This window comes from Syngnathus acus, chromosome 1 (genome assembly GCF_901709675.1).
Source record: "Syngnathus acus chromosome 1, fSynAcu1.2, whole genome shotgun sequence".
Classification (NCBI taxonomy): domain Eukaryota; kingdom Metazoa; phylum Chordata; class Actinopteri; order Syngnathiformes; family Syngnathidae; genus Syngnathus; species Syngnathus acus.
In genome coordinates, this window is record NC_051087.1 from 3,353,350 (window position 1) to 3,368,542 (window position 15,193).

The following is a 15,193-nucleotide window of genomic DNA, read 5'->3' on the forward strand; positions in this document are numbered from 1 at the left end:
GAGTGTGAGCAAGAAAAAAAAAAGATGGTAACTTACAAAAAAAAAAAAGATTTTTCACAATTTTGAAGCTTAATTTTAAGGGCGGAGCCATAAAAAAAATGGATTTTAGCCTCTCACATGGCACTCTTTGGCATCACAATGGCTCTTAATGGCTTTGTGCTAAATGCGAGCACAACCACGAGGGATTAGAGAAGGCGAAACATGCCGGAAAGACATTAAAACCATCGTCGGAATTTGCTCACAGCTGCGTGGCTTAATCTCACGGCAAGCCTCCGAAATAGGTTGCCTTGATTGTTGTACGAGTTAGCAGGGGGGGGGGGGGGAGTGGTGGGCTTCATGTTCCGCAGCGGCGCCCAATCAGCATGTCACACCTTTAACAAGCCTCCTGCTCGAAAGTCCATTAAAATGTATTTAACTCCCCCCTCCCTCCCTCTGCAAGTTAAAGAGGACTCCCCGTGTGTTTTCACAAGCTGGCTTTTGTGTCTCTTTAAAATAGAGGCTAAAACAAAAAAGGAAACACTGCAGGGGATGGAGACGAAAGAGAGGGGCTCACTGTGTGGGGGTGACGGTGTAAAAATGTCAACCCAACCAGTGACTGAGGTACATCCCAAACAGTGATTTATGGTTTCAAACTAAAATGGAAAATATAAAACAATTACCTCGGAAAAGTGACCTGAGTCTTCTTCTGTGGTCTTGTAGTTGCGTGCTGCTCTGCTCTCACTTACATCCGGGGTGGAGATTTTAGCTTTTCAGCATTATGACCCTGCACATAATCTCTCTCACACACACACACAGGCACCCTGCGGCCGATTCCCTTTAAGGACAAATGCTCCTGTATAAATAGTTTATTAGTAACGGTTACATATCAGGATGTTTCCCCTTTTTTTTGCGACGATAAGCATAGCACAAGCGGTCATACAAACAAGAGCGAGCATGATGTGCAAGATAGATGTGAGAATATTCAAAAAGTCTTAATTCCACCCTCCGAAGGGGATATATATAATCCAAGATGATGAGAGGGTTACCGTGTACAAGAATTCCCACCTCCCCTTTGCTCCCATTTCTCCATTGAGGAACAACAGGGTCCTGTTAGCCCGCTCGCCTTTGTGGGTCAAATTTCCATCAAAGGTCCGGAAAGGTGTGGGCAATACTTCCTCTACGGAAAGTTCCGCGAGCGTGATAGCGTCAAAAATGTGCAGTATATCCTTGTCTTGTTCTTGTTGTCCCAACTGCTGCTCTTATTCCATCGTGCGTTTACTTTGTTCACCTGATGCCTGATGGGAGAAAAGTGGAGCGGATGTGAAACCGAGGACGGTCAAAAGTTTTACAGTGTAAACGATGAGCCGAGTGTTAGTCCACTGGCGGAGCTAGGATTTTAGGAGTGTGTGTGTGTGTGTGTGTGCGGCTAAGGATACAATGCAAAACGAAAGAAATAATTTAAAAAAAACTCAATTGTTTAGAATTCGCTGATTAACATTGATAATAAAAGGCACGAGGGGAAATGTGGACAAAAAATTCCGGGAATAATCGAAAAATAGTTTGTCATGAGTCAGCTGATCGAAAAGTCAGCTGGAGGCCACTTTCCAGCTTGACCCAGAGACTAAAACCACTCTGTTCATGTCCTCCGGAACCAGGAAGTGGTCTCTTGGGTGGTGTCTGTGGTTATTATCGCGCGTGTTAGCATAAATGTGAGATGTTGTCGCATTCAGGAAACGCACACAGAGAAAGGAAAGGAACCATAAATACCTCCCTGGCTCGAAACACTCACCGTTGTCTGTGTTGGAGTTGGGATTGAGTTGCCGCCTGTTACCGCACGAGCACTCCAGGTGGTCCTCCAGTCGAACCTGCACTTCCTTCAGTTTGGGCCGTCGCCGCACATACTCCACCTTGGCTACCTTGATGGACACGATCACATTCAGATACGCAAAGAAATTACAACTAATGTCAAATAATTTGCTACAAAAAACAAAAACAGTTCCGAATATTTGTTTACCCTGACGATGCGGTGGTGCTTGCGGGCCGCCCGGCACCTCATGTTGCTGGTGTTGCAGCAGCCTGTGCAGCGCTTCACCTCCACGCACGGTGGCCAGATGATGAAGTTGGCGGCGGTGGGGTCCACCTGACTGCGAGGGATCTCGTAAATGGTGGTGCGCACTTTGCAGCCTGCGGGCAAGGCCTCCTCCACCACTACAGGGGGCGATCAAGAGACACTTTTAAGACCATATTTATATTACCGTATTTTCCGCACTATAAGGCGCACCTAAAAACCTCCAATTTTCTCAGTGTGCCTTATAATCAGGTGCGCCTTATATATGGACCAATATTGAGCCACTATAGCAGGTGTGTCCAAAGTCTGGCCCGCGGGCCAAATGTATATATCTTATATATGGACAAAGTTTCAAAATGGGCCATTCATTGAAGGTGCGCCTTATAATCCGGTGCGCCTTATAGTGCGGAAAATACGGTATATACACACACATATATACGTATTTTTTATGTGTGTGTGTGTCACCAATGATCATTGTGTCTTACTAAAGCTCGTCTCCATTGTCTCACAAGTGTGGCGTGTTTGCGTATCAAGTCGTGTGTATCAGGTTGTGTGTATCAGGTTGTGTGTACGCGTGCACTCACCAGTGCTCCGCCTGTAACGCGCATGCGTGTGCTCTTGCTTAACTTCCGGGAAGGCGTGAGAGAAGACCTTGTCATAGTCGTGTTTGGTCTCCTCGATCACCTCCTTTTCTGGACGCAAGACAAAACAACACATTGGGATTCCACACTTTTTGTGTCAACGCACACAAAAGGCATCGCTCCCGATAGCTTGCTTGCATTGTAGCGTGAAAATGCACATTATTATGAGAACATTTCCTCCATGCATGCGCCTCTGTGATGATTTATATCTTGATGAGATTACACTAACTCAGTTATTGGGCTCGCACATGTCCCCTGTTTGCTTGCTGGCACGAAAACACATTGTTGTGGTTTATTCCAAGATGACTTGAACAATCTCTTATGGAGAAAAAAAACGTTCTTTACTCTTGTGGATTGCACAGGTAAAGCGAACAAAGTGTCCGCTGTGTGTAGGAGCAATCCAAACACCCCACCCACCCTGACCTCCTGCTTGGCTGATCTCAACCCTGACACGCAGGAATCCAGGCATGAATTATACATGGCAACGTTGTGGCCTTCCAACCCAGACTAAATAATGGGCGGCGTGACAACAGCATAATGAAGTGAGCCACTTGACCCCCACCCAAGTTTTTTTTGGGGGGGGGGGGGCATCACACTCTCCATTTGCATGTCAATAATGCCAAGATTAATGGTGGCATCGCAGATGAAAAATTAATCCACAGTCGCTATTTACTGAACTAAATGTCAACCTTCAACAAGCACAATTAGCCTTAGCGGCAGGGTGAGGTTACCATGACATCATAAGCAATTCTCTTCGACTCAACTCTCACGAGCAAAATCCTCACAAGTGTTCCAACTTGTGTGTGGAATTGCTGAAGTGTTAATTTCCTTTCCAAATTCTTCTTCTAGGTTTTTGGCAAGCGTCTCGTACGTCTTCAGGGTTCACGGAGAGTGGAAAGAGCAAGTCGGGGCAAGTTGGTCTCTTAGCAACGTTGTGGTAATGAGATGAGAGGACAGCATCCTTTCCCCGAAGAACTCGACCAGAACAACCGTATTAATGTGTCCAATTTGTTCTTTCATGCCACTGACTGACTGATTAGGAGGGAGGGGCGGCCTTAAGACGTTCAACATGCAAACCTCGTGTCGTATCCAGAAATTTAATGGTTGAAAGTAACCACTAGTCTCTATTTTTAGACATTTATATGGTGCACATATGATTAAAGTTGCTTTAATCAACTACTTGTAGCTAGGCAGATCATTTGGAGCGCCATTACTGGCAGAAATTAAAAAAACTCACGTGACTCACGATAAAAATAATCTTTGCATTTGAATTTAGGCCAACAAGAGGCAGCATAGGCAACATGTTGGATTAATTAATAGCAAGTATAATTAATTTCTAATTAGACAATTAATTGCTAAATAGACATTTATTTAATTTTCATAGATTATTTTTTTTACTTTATTTTAGTATTTTTATTTTAAACTGTCTCCATTTTTAATTCGATTTTTCTTGGGAGTAGGCTATGCTTGTTTGTTTATACTGCAAAGTTTCATCATTGCAGTATTGTTATTTTAAACTGTGATGTTTACATTAATGAGTTTTTTTTTTTTAGGAGTAGGCTAAGCTTGTTTATACTAGAAATGTTCATCATTACTAAAAGAAGGTTTAGAAAAGAGGCATTTTTACCTACGGTGTCTATCTCAAGCAGCCGCTGGAGGTCGTTGATGCTCCGGATTTCGTTGCGGGAGAGCCGCTCCACAAGCTCCCGCGGAATCGAGGACTCTTGCTGGGTGGAGGGTGAAAGAAAAGTCCGGTGTTTTATCGCTACGCCGTTTTATGTTTCTCCCCAACAGATTCGTCAATCAAATCAGCATAAACTTGAAAATTTTTATCATTTGAAAAAGTTTGGTTAAATATTCCAAATTAATTTCCGAATATGAACCTGCCATTTTGGGGTGTAATTACCTCCGCAGCGGCTCGTAAGATGCAGAAGCAGCCGGCGAGGAGCTGGTAGAGCGCGGGTCTCATCTCCTCTCAGATACGCTGGGAAGGCTCCGCGAAGGGGCGAGGGTACACTGACGGAGCCCGGGTGTCGCTCCCTGCTCTCGGTCGGAGCTCAGAACCATGCCTCGGGAGAACAATGTCGTCCCAGAAGAATGGAGTTAGTTATTCTTGTTTCTTCCTCTTCAAAATACAAAGATTAAAAAAAATGGAATCCACAGACACAGGCGTCAAATGATCCGTTTTATAATCCACTAACATCCCAAGACTTCCCGGTGTTCGGTGGTACCGCACACTCTGAACTCCAGACGTCTCGGCCCCAAGATGTAACTGCGCGCGTCCCCGTGGTCAAAAAAACGGGAGCGCGCAGGCTACATGCACACATCGAACACGAGCCAAGCAGATTAACTTTAAAGTAGAGCTACATTGTTGGAAAATTGAATGGCTGGATACAAATAGTTGCGCCGAACACCCGTCCTCGAGCAAAACCACCATTAAAAGATTAACAAAGACAAAAAAGTTAGGAGAAATGATGACGTTTAGAAAATTGAGGTTGGTTAATGTCTAACGCCTTGTGCACATGTGTCAGGGTTGATATAGCAGTAAAATTGGTTAATAAGTGTCTAGACTGCAGGTGAGCGAGTTCCAACTACAGGATTGTTGGGTGCACGATCCACCAGCGGAGGCGCTGTTGAGTTGCGACGCGTACAGTGATCCCTCGCTACTTCGCGTTTCGTTTACCGCGGCTTCACTACATCGCGGATTTTTTTTCCAAATTAAAAAAAACATTTAAAAGTCAAAATAAAACTTCTAAATTGAGGAAACATGTGTCCAACCTTTAGGGCAATGTAGTATTGCTCCAAATGTTTGTTGACATTCCTTTAGAAGTCCGTTTTCGCGTGTTAGCACGATCGCGAATTAGCATATTTCCGCTAACTCGTTAGCTTGCCCATTACTTCTTGTTGGTGACCGTACTTTGCGGATTTTACTTATCGCGGGTGGTTTTTGGAACCAATTATCCGCGATAAACGAGGGATTACTGTACAACTGTTCGTGACAAAACCACTTTCGCCATTGACATAAATTAATATTACACTAAAAAGAGATTTAGTATAATGCAGTGTTTACAGTGTGTATAAACATGAAGAAAACATCTTTATATCATTTAGCAAGTAGCCCTTTTCTTGCAGTTACTTATTAACGTACTTTGTGTGTGCCTATGAATCTTTAGGAAATTCATATGCGATGTCGTTATGCTTCCGCCATGTTGACCACACGCCTCTCCTGTGCTTCGAGTTGCTCACCTCCACAATGGCGCAAATATACATTTTTAATCCTGTTCATCTATGAAAATACCAGCACAAAGAAAAATTAGACTACACTTGGCGCTGGGCACAAAAATAGGGCCTTCAGTCTCCCTTTGTCTCCTTGAATTTGTCTCCCACACACACACACACACACACACACACACACACACACACACACACACACAGGCATGCAAAGTTGTCGTGGATGCAAAGTGGGTCACAACCAATTCAGACCTCGAATGGCGGCACGCTGTCACTTCCTGCGTCCTCACACTGCACGATGCACCTCACTCGTTGCTTCTCTAGACCGGCTCGCCTCCCCGCTGTCAGAAGGATCCAAGTGTGACCACCACACACAAAGAAACTCTCCTCATACAGTACATTGGGCTAAAACCCAAAGGGACTTTGATCCTGCAACTAATTTGGAGTTGAAATGATAACTGGGAATGCAAAGTTGCTATTTCAATATTTTTTTTTTTTGCAACCAAACAAGATATACTGCAACAAGAGAAGAGGGGTGCGCCAGTGGGTTAAGATTAGAGCAAGGTTTTAAGAGGGGAGGAACAAGCAGCCACAGAAAAGCAAGGGTGTGTGTAAAGAGACCATAAGGCAATAAATGTGAATTCTATATAGATAGATACAAAATGCGCAGGGTTGGATTTACTCGCAAAAGAGAGACAAAAAAAATTCTTGACTGTACACGTTTTATTACGACTTCTAAAAATAAGTTGTTTTCAGTTGGATTCGAGAAATATACTTTTCATATTTCTATTTTACACTAGCTCAAACTTCTCTTTGCAATTCTTACATTCTCAGTGAAACAGAAACTAGCTAGCATACGGAAGAACTAACTATAAAACACAATTAAGGTTGTGTTTTTTTTAAATTCTTGGTGGAGTTCATCACTCCTCTTCCTCTTGCCTACTTCCTTCCATTCTATCACTTTCCACTCAACAATAGATTGACGTTATAAACGAAATATTGCTCTTAATTAGCCTGAGTAATCAAACCAAACAAATGATCGAGTGGGCAGCTGTTTGGAGAAGTGCCGAGTGTGAAAACAGAGTCTGGAGTGCTGGAACTTTAAATTCAGGGTGGCCGATTGTGTGTCGTTACACTTGGGAGACTTTAATCTTCTCGGGGGGATAATTGGGAGTCAACGAGGGAGTTAATTATGCTCCCCGCTGACAAAAGTCACCCCCCCACACACACACACACTAATTACTCTTACGCAACAAATGTGGATTAAACGCCATCTTGTTATGAGTTCTATCAGCGTTTTCAAGTTTTCTGATTAATTTTTTGGGGGCGGGGGGTAATTTTTTGTTGTCGTTTTGCAGACTCCCTTAGATGAGCCATACCCCCCCCCCCCCAAAAAAAATCCTAGCTCCGCCAGTGTCCCCAGCACAAACTTGCCTGATATCTCGGGGATCTCAGAATAATCATCTTTTAAAATCAATGGTCTTTTCATTGACAGATGTAAAAAAAGAAATGAAAAAAAAAAGAACTAATCCTGACAACAAGTTAACAAATAGGCTACAGCTCAAGAATGTATTTTCATTATCAATCCTTTCCCGCACTCTCTTTCCCCAATTAGTCATGTCGCACGCTAATTATTAGCAAGCTGGGCACCGGGAGGATGAGGAAAAATCCCTTTCTGTCCGCAGTGGGAGGATTTCTACTTTGTGGGAGCAAAGGATGTGCGGGGCGGCGTCTTTTGGGAGGACTGATGTGGTGCTTTTGGCTCGGAAACAATGCAACGCTGTTTGCTATGGGCTAATGGAGGAAAGCGGTGTTCGCACACTCACTGACACACATTAACTCGTTTCAATGAGGTGACATCATGGCATCACTGGGACAGCTACTTGTTTTTCAGAAGGAGGAAGTCTCCTGTTTAGTCCAGATTGGGTTTTGGCTAGCTGTCATTTGGAAATGTGTCTGATGAAAATAAAATCTCCTCATGTTGCTTGTTGTCTAGAACTAAATAGTTGCTGCCTGACATTAAGCACTAGCGCCATCTGCTGGGGAGGGATATAGACAACAAACTTTATTCCAAGTACCGTAATTTTCGGACTATAAGTCGCACCGGAGTATAAGTCGCACCAGCCATAAAATGCCCAAAAAAGTGAAAAAAACCCATATATATGTATGTAAGTCGCTCCTGAGTATAACTCGCCCCCCCACCCAAACTATGAAAAAAAACCGCGACTTATAGTCCGAAAATTACGGTATGATGTGACACAAGAAGGGCTTGCTTTGCAGATGGCGTAAAAATAGTTTTATTTGACATTGAACATTAAGTGCTACATAAATACTATACAAAATTGAACAGTAAAGGTTGGTTACTCCCACTTCAGTTTGTCTTTCAAGTATTATTTTTTTTTACGTTTATTAGGTACACCGGCACTATCTAATGACAACAAATACAAAATCTGTGTCGCCTTCTTTACAAAGGTAATGCTTTTAATTGAAAGCAGAGCTTTAACAGTTCTTGAAGTCAATAGCTTGTGTCCACTGCATATAATCGCACCCGTGTGAGATTCTCTGGATGATGTTATCAGAGGTAAATGAGACCAAAGTGCAACAAAGGGTGAAACAACATACGCAGGGAAAGAATAATCAACATGTCATCATATGCAATAAGTTATGTACGTGTTTATTCATTAACTCATTAATATTATTATATAGTATATGCTAGAGGTAAATGTGAAGGGAAAAAAAAAAAAAACACGCAAAACTATGAGCGCAGTGGGCTATCTGTGCTGGGTTTCAGAGGTTTGTAATAAGAGGTCATGTGATGCTTTGCTTGCATGTCAGTCAAATTATTGCAACCTTTATAGATCCACAGACCTTCTCCGTGTTTACATTCAGTGCTCAACGCTCTTCATTTGGGAGCATCCACTCACAAGAGCGTTTTGTGTTAACTTCTAATTGCCTACTAGCGCTTTGGCGAGTGCCTGGAGCACCTCCCTCTTGTCGTACAGGTACATCTGGGTTTCCCACAGCATGTCAACCAGAATGGCGTCGCTCACTTCGTCCAACATCACCTCTTGGGAAAGCTGTGGGCTCAATCTGTTGGAGAGACGAAGCAGTCATGATTAAAAATCCTTTCGAGTATTAGCTGGAAACTAGCACAGTGCTGGAGTTGGCGCGAAAGAAACGACGACTCCACTAGATCCTGCTGTCTCAAGTGAGTCTGGCATACCTGTGGTAGATGGTGTCGATCATTTCACACCAGGCGCTGGCTCGGTCCACGGCGCAGCCGTCAGAGTCGGTACACTGCCCGGCAGCAAAGTGATGATGTCACACACAGCCTTAACACAATTTCTAGGGAGTAAAGCGATACTCACGCAGTCCACCAGCATCTTGCCCAGCTCCTTCGCTCCAACAATGCTTTTGGCTAGTTCCAGTGGATTGGAGGGTCGGAAAACGTCCACGGAGCTCACCGCCACCTGGGGTGGTTTACCTGAGGACAATCAAAAGGTCGAGTATTAACTTGACATCCATTTTCTATATTTATGATTTCATGTGATTAAAAAATAATGTAAAGTAGTAAGTACTGAATTGAGAGCACATTGCTTTAGTCCTGAAATGTTACATATTTCATCAACAATTCATTTTTTTTTAAACCACAATTTCAGTGTAATTAGTACACTCCCCAGCATCCTGTGAAGAAAAAAAAAAAAAGAATTCAAGCCACTTATTGCCACTTCTAAAGATTCAGATTAGAGTCAAATTAAACAAAATAAGAAACTAAACTACCCCCATCAAGCAAGTCTTGGGAAAGCCAGCTAGCTTAATGCTGGCACATAAAATACCATCAAAATAACATCGATGTCAGTGTTCAAACCCTTCAACTAACGAATTATTGGACACAAATTATTTTTTGTCCTCTGTGAAAAACAACTAATATTACCCCATTTTACACAGTCACTAACTCAGTAAGACTTTCTTCTTTATTGTACTGCCCCCTAGTGGTCAATGCCGCCAACCGCATTCGGAGCTGATCACAGAACTAATCAAATTTGGATATCACACTTGTGTGGCTTACCGGTCCCGAGAGAAACAACAAGACCCAGTTTCTTGATCTCCACCCCGTGGCCCTGAGAAACAAAACATTATTGGAAGTCAGACATCTTATATTCATTCAACACAGAAATCCCACAAAGTTGCGTTACCTCTGCTTTGAGCGCTTTGTAGTGCTGATGGATCTCCGACATGGCGTCGAGCGTAGGGTTGTTGGCCAACAGCCCTCCGTCCAGGAAGCGTCCCATTGGCCGGAAGTAAGTGGGGGCAGCGCCACTGGAGCGGGCAGCTCGCCATACAAGTTGCTCTTCGGAAAAGACAAACCACACTGCATCCACCTTTCCATGTGATTTGCGTGTGAAGCGAGCGAGGCCCAACATTCTTCCATGTTGACTTTGCAACTAAGTCACTCTCAGTCAAGGGCACACACACACCTTCGTCTGTCACCTTCCTACGCTTAGTGGCCGGCTGCACTGTGTATCCTACTAGCAACAAATCCTCATCCTCCCATCCTGCAACAATGACACGGGTGGCACACGGCGAGCAATGGTGACGCACGCCCGCCACAGCCCATTTCTTACCTTGCGGGATGGTGAGTGGCTTGAAAGTGGCGGTGGTGGCGTACGGGGATTCTCTACGGAAGGAGGGAGGGTCGTAGTTCCTGAAAATGTGAAGCTCCCCTGGGTGTCGGTCTGCCAGAACGCTGGTCACCATCACCCTGTATGGGAGGGAGGAAAATCGACAGCCCTTTTTTGTGAAAAAAAAAAACCCCAATAAAACATTGTGATAATTGAAAGAAAAAGAAAAGGTCTTCTGTCCTGAGTTGTTTAACACAATAAGTTATTTAAAAAAAAACATCAAATAAAAGCTGGAATTCATCTTTTGAGTTGGAACAGATTACACAACAAAAACATGGAACGCGTACCTGGGGTATTGAACGTCGGCCATTTTGGTGTTCTCTCCAAACTCTTTCTTCAGGAAGTCCTCCAGTGGGGCCGATTCGTAGGGTCGTGAGCCCCTGAACACTTGCTCCTTCATTCGAAAGTACAAGCAGCGGAGGTACTCCATGGACTTCCCTGTACATCGGAACAAAGTCGTCATCGCGCCCATGCAGGGCTGAGGAGTTAAATTAAAAATCACCCCAAAACTATGTACACACCGTGGACGATAGCGAGGGCCAGAATGCCTCCGGTGCTGGTTCCGGCCACCCAGTCGAAGAGCTCCCTGGTGGGTCGGCGGGCCTCTTTCTCCAATGCGATTAGCATCTGGATCAGAACCAGGCCCCTGATCCCTCCACCGTCCAGACACAGAAGAGTGTCCATCCTGCAGAGGAGTAGAAAGTAACGCTGTAAGAAAACTTGCCACTTTTGCTATTAAAAAAAAAAAAAAAAAAGTACACACACCTCCTTTTGTCCTTCTTGGAAGCGTCCACCTCCGATTTGCCTCTGCTCATTGCGGCGATCGTGGCTCCAATGTGCATGACGTCCTCAAACCCTGTGGGCCAGGAAAAGGTTGCAACATGATATTTTCGATTGCATTTGATCATTCCCTTACATTAAAGGAGACAAATTATTCAATGGTGAGTGCGACTTTTGACATCAAGTGTTTCGGTGTGGGTGAGCAGGACGACGGCATTACCTATGCCTGGCGCCGCGGCCTTGGGCGGGGGGCTGCCGGATGAAGGGGGCAGGCAGCGTTGCACACCCACACTACACAGCATGTCCAGCAGTATCTTTCGATTGGGACCTTTTTTTTTTTTTTTTCATGCATGGCAAATCCCGGTTAAACGTGCACACACAAAATGTTTATTGGTAGCTTAATGTAATTTGTGCGAGACAAACGAGGATGTTTGTTAGTGCATAATAAAACATGGATTTCATTTTTTTTAGCAGTACCTTTGCTGGTGCGAGCAGCAATCAGTCCCGGCGTCTCGCCCAAGTCGTTGTGGATCTCCACGTCGGCCCCGAACACGATCAGAGCTTTAATCAACTCCATGTGATCCATCTGTTCCGACACGAACGCTCATGATTTTATCCGGTCGACATTCGGGGATGTGGTCGCGCACCTTCATGGCGAGGTGCAACGCCGTGTTGCCGTCCTGCCCCTTCAGGTTGGCGTTGGCGCCGTGCGTGAGCAGGACCATGGCGGCCTCAAAGCGACCCCTCTTAGTGCAAATGTGGAGGGCGCTCTCGCCGGTCTTGCTCAGGAAGTTGATGCCGCCGCCCCTTTCCAGCAGCATGCGACACATCTGTGTTGAAAGTCAAACTGTTAATAGTGGAAAAGTCAATCCAGAGAAGTTCTTATTCGAAAGAATTGTTAGGAAAATGCCAAATCCTTGTGCCAACCTAAAAACGACCAGCTTTTTGTCTCAGTACTTCTGGAATTCAGTAGCGGAATTTCCAAACGAAAAGTACTTCAACGTCACCCTTGGGATATTGATATTTGAAAAGGTCCGTAATGAGACGTATGCGATGTTCCTCACCTCTGCTGTTTTAGCCCAGTGAAGGGGCGTACCTCCATACAAGGTGTCTTCGGCGTGCAGTTGGGCAGGGTCCGCTCTCAGGATCTCCTCCGTACAGCTGAGAAAGAAAAAATTCTGATGAGGTGCATCCCATCGTGTAGCCATAACAGCTTTCAATGTGGTGCCTTGAGATCCAAGTGACCAGTCAAGAATTTTTCCTGCTTAAACACCTCTTCTCGTTGTACTTCATGGCAGAGTGGATGGGGTAGCCGACGCCTCCCCGGATGTCGCATTTGGCCCCGCCTCCCAAGAGAGCTTTGACAGCCTCTACTCGGCCCAGGCGGCAGGACACGTGCAGCGGCGTCTCCCCGCTGTTGTTCAGCTCGTTCACGCCAGAGCACAATCGCGAACACAACACCTGCGTGGAGGCAGAAGAACCTGAACGATGAGCCGAATTGCAACTTACATTCTCCTACTGGTGTCTTCTGCCGTTGGTCCGCTTTCATGTGTATCCAGTTCACCGTTTCAAACTTCCAGAAGTTAACCCGAGGGTCGGGTTCCTCTCACCTGGATGACACCGGGGGAATCGTGCTTGGCGGCAATGTGCATGGGTGTCTCTCCCTGGTGGTCTCTGATATCCGTGCGAGCCTGGCTCTCCTCCAGCAGCTCCTTCACGCAGGCCGCGTCGCTTCTCTCGCACGCCAGGTGAAGCGGCGTTTGACCGAGTGCGTCCCGAGCGTTGATCTGACTGGAAACGTAAAGCGTATGACCCAATTGCTAAAAGTCTGCAAGGCCTCGTACCTCGAATTGTACAGAAAGTGCATATTGCATAATGTCTGTGTGTAGAAACTAAATTCCCCAAACTCCCGTTTGACCTCTGAACGTAGTTGTGTTTCAGACACTCCCTGAGGCCCGTGTCCACGGCGATATGAGCGGCGCTCCAATCCGGATGGGTACGCAGGCAGTCGACGATCGTCTGGGCGGTCTCGGCCTTCATCGGCGGGAGTGTGTCGTAGAACGGTGGAAGTTTAAGGGCGTACTGCGGGAACCAGTTCATGGCGTCCTCTTCTGACGCCACCTGGAAAAGCCTTAGGCCAAAAGCGATGCATATTTCGAGATTCATCACACACACGCTCATTAATCTTATGACCTTAAGTGTACATTATGATTTATGGTAAACCGCTCATCGTAAGCTACTAAACTGACTTACGTGACCGCTTCTGTGCTTCACTGACCTCAGGGCCGCTGCAGGTGTCTCGGGGCACATTAGCACACACTCCCACGATTGGTACTGGCCGTTCTTATAGAGAACCAGACGCCCTTCTTGCCTCAGCATCGTTTTCCCTCCTCCACCGTAGTCAGACAGCTGTACGTCCCTCACACGGTAAGGGTTGGTGAACAGGGTGGAAACGGAGGACACGGTGTCCAAAAGACGGCCCAGAAACTGCATCGTGACCTGGGAGGGGGCTGCATGCAATTTGATATTTTACATTTAATACAGACAAAGCAATATAGAGCGGGTATAGAAACTCTGTTGAAATGCCAGGCTTGTGAGATGGGACAAAGATAAATCATTTCAATTCATGGGACCTATACTCTGCAGAATCTCATTGAGAAGTTATCTTGAACACAGATTGAATTTCTTGGAGCATATCCTCTTGTTTTTCCAAATAAAAAGGACACAGATGAATAATTTAACCTTGTTTGTGTAACCCTGTCGAAATATACATAATTTATTCACACCAAAGTCGGAAACGAGTCAAAACAAGTGCTGCTCGAGCTCTGCTGTCCACTATCAGTACTGTAATGGGCGAGGACGGTCGAATGAACGCTGCTAGCTTGGCTGTCCTTCGTCTCTGTTGTACGTTTCCCTTCAAAAAACAAACATAAAATTGGACGTGGGACTCAATTATGAATGATAAACAAGTGGGTCCATTCATTCTACTCGCCTGTTTCTCGTCCTCCAGTCACATTTCACATAACAAACGTCAGAGTCGAGAGGTGGGGCGAACAGTCGTTTAACGTCGTTTAAAACCCGGATTCAACTGTCACATTTCAACTTAATAATATCATTTGTGTTCATTCTAATCGTTAACTCCATGTTTATCTCAGAAACGGTACAGCATCTACTTACGGCGAGCTTTCTTGTGTGATGTCTGATTTATGACAGCGACGCCAACAAGCACCACGCTGCAACCAAGCCTGACAACTGACAGCAAATGAACCAATCACATCTCCGCTTTTCAGGAAGTAGGCGGGCCTAAACTGGAACGCGATCATTAATCGGATTTCATTCACAATATCAAGCCCAAATCAAAAAAAGAAAATATTAAATACATAAATAAATAAATAAATAAATAAATAACTTTGAAAGATGACCCAAAATACATTAATTGTAGCAACAAAATCATCATCCATCCGTTCATTTTATTGTTGGACAAATCAAGGAAAATTAGAGTGACACCTAATGATCTCAATTAAATGGTTTTACATAAGAAATTTAGGCATACCCATTTTGGCCAGTGATCTGGGATTGTTGACCTGACATGCGCATGATTGATTTACCTTAATGTACAGCTCTTGATAAAGAAAAAACCTTACAGATGCAGTGGGAAGGTGTGGTATCAAATAGTAATAGAATTATTACAATTGTGTCCAAATATTAGGATTTGTAAGTTATGCACAATTATAGCAACAAATTAGATTCCTAACATTTATAGTCGTACTTTCTTTTTTTTTCTTTTTTTTTTTGCAAAAAAAATCATTTTG

At 44.7% G+C, this 15,193-nt stretch overlaps 2 protein-coding genes and 1 long non-coding RNA gene across 6 annotated transcripts; 1 reads left to right on the forward strand and 2 right to left on the reverse strand.

Moving 5' to 3' along the window:
• Positions 1 to 830: 830 nt before the first annotated feature.
• Positions 831 to 5,380, reverse strand: LOC119121654 (platelet-derived growth factor subunit A-like). Of its 2 annotated transcripts, none has more exons than XM_037249507.1 (6): positions 4,595 to 5,380; positions 4,320 to 4,415; positions 2,632 to 2,734; positions 1,994 to 2,187; positions 1,769 to 1,895; positions 831 to 1,274 (listed from the first exon to the last, which is right to left on the reverse strand). In XM_037249507.1, exons 1-6 carry the CDS (start codon positions 4,655 to 4,657, stop codon positions 1,264 to 1,266), a joined length of 594 nt encoding a protein of 197 aa, XP_037105402.1. In that variant the 5' UTR covers positions 4,658 to 5,380; the 3' UTR covers positions 831 to 1,263. The 2 variants fall into 2 exon arrangements, with proteins under 2 accessions (XP_037105402.1, XP_037105392.1); XM_037249497.1 differs by having other exon boundaries at positions 2,632 to 2,739; positions 4,316 to 4,415; positions 4,595 to 5,376.
• LOC119121666 lies at positions 2,709 to 4,831 on the forward strand. Its single transcript, XR_005097719.1, has 2 exons — positions 2,709 to 3,230; positions 3,538 to 4,831. It is a non-coding gene; the product is annotated as an uncharacterized LOC119121666 (long non-coding RNA).
• Positions 5,381 to 8,192: 2,812 nt separating the features above from the next.
• On the reverse strand, positions 8,193 to 14,626 carry pla2g6 (phospholipase A2, group VI (cytosolic, calcium-independent)). 3 transcript variants are annotated; one of them, XM_037258714.1, is made up of 19 exons: positions 14,560 to 14,626; positions 13,660 to 13,891; positions 13,300 to 13,512; positions 12,992 to 13,172; positions 12,655 to 12,842; positions 12,446 to 12,542; positions 12,029 to 12,211; positions 11,859 to 11,967; positions 11,602 to 11,709; positions 11,367 to 11,457; positions 11,123 to 11,286; positions 10,889 to 11,039; positions 10,545 to 10,681; positions 10,398 to 10,475; positions 10,116 to 10,270; positions 9,989 to 10,040; positions 9,288 to 9,403; positions 9,143 to 9,216; positions 8,193 to 9,009 (listed from the first exon to the last, which is right to left on the reverse strand). In XM_037258714.1, exons 2-19 carry the CDS (start codon positions 13,872 to 13,874, stop codon positions 8,865 to 8,867), a joined length of 2,457 nt encoding a protein of 818 aa, XP_037114609.1. In that variant the 5' UTR covers positions 13,875 to 13,891; positions 14,560 to 14,626; the 3' UTR covers positions 8,193 to 8,864. The 3 variants fall into 3 exon arrangements, with proteins under 3 accessions (XP_037114609.1, XP_037114626.1, XP_037114618.1); XM_037258731.1 differs by lacking the exon at positions 11,602 to 11,709; XM_037258723.1 differs by lacking the exon at positions 10,398 to 10,475.
• Positions 14,627 to 15,193: the final 567 nt, after the last annotated feature.

Bases quoted from the DNA above. Each gene is read 5' to 3' on its own strand.
- LOC119121654 (XM_037249497.1), bottom strand. From the start codon at position 4,657: ATGAGACCCGCGCTCTACCAGCTCCTCGCCGGCTGCTTCTGCATCTTA. The intron at 4,416-4,594 runs GTAATTACACCC...CCCTCCACCCAG, and splicing joins TCTTACGAGCCGCTGCGGAG to CAAGAGTCCTCGATTCCGCG. The intron at 2,188-2,631 runs GTGAGTGCACGC...CGCCCCCTGTAG, and splicing joins GCGTTACAGGCGGAGCACTG to TGGTGGAGGAGGCCTTGCCC.
- pla2g6 (XM_037258714.1), bottom strand. From the start codon at position 13,874: ATGCAGTTTCTGGGCCGTCTTTTGGACACCGTGTCCTCCGTTTCCACC. The intron at 12,843-12,991 runs GTGAGAGGAACC...GCCTCCACGCAG, and splicing joins ATTCCCCCGGTGTCATCCAG to GTGTTGTGTTCGCGATTGTG. The intron at 11,287-11,366 runs GTGTGTGTACTT...ACTCCTCTGCAG, and splicing joins TCCAAGAAGGACAAAAGGAG to GATGGACACTCTTCTGTGTC.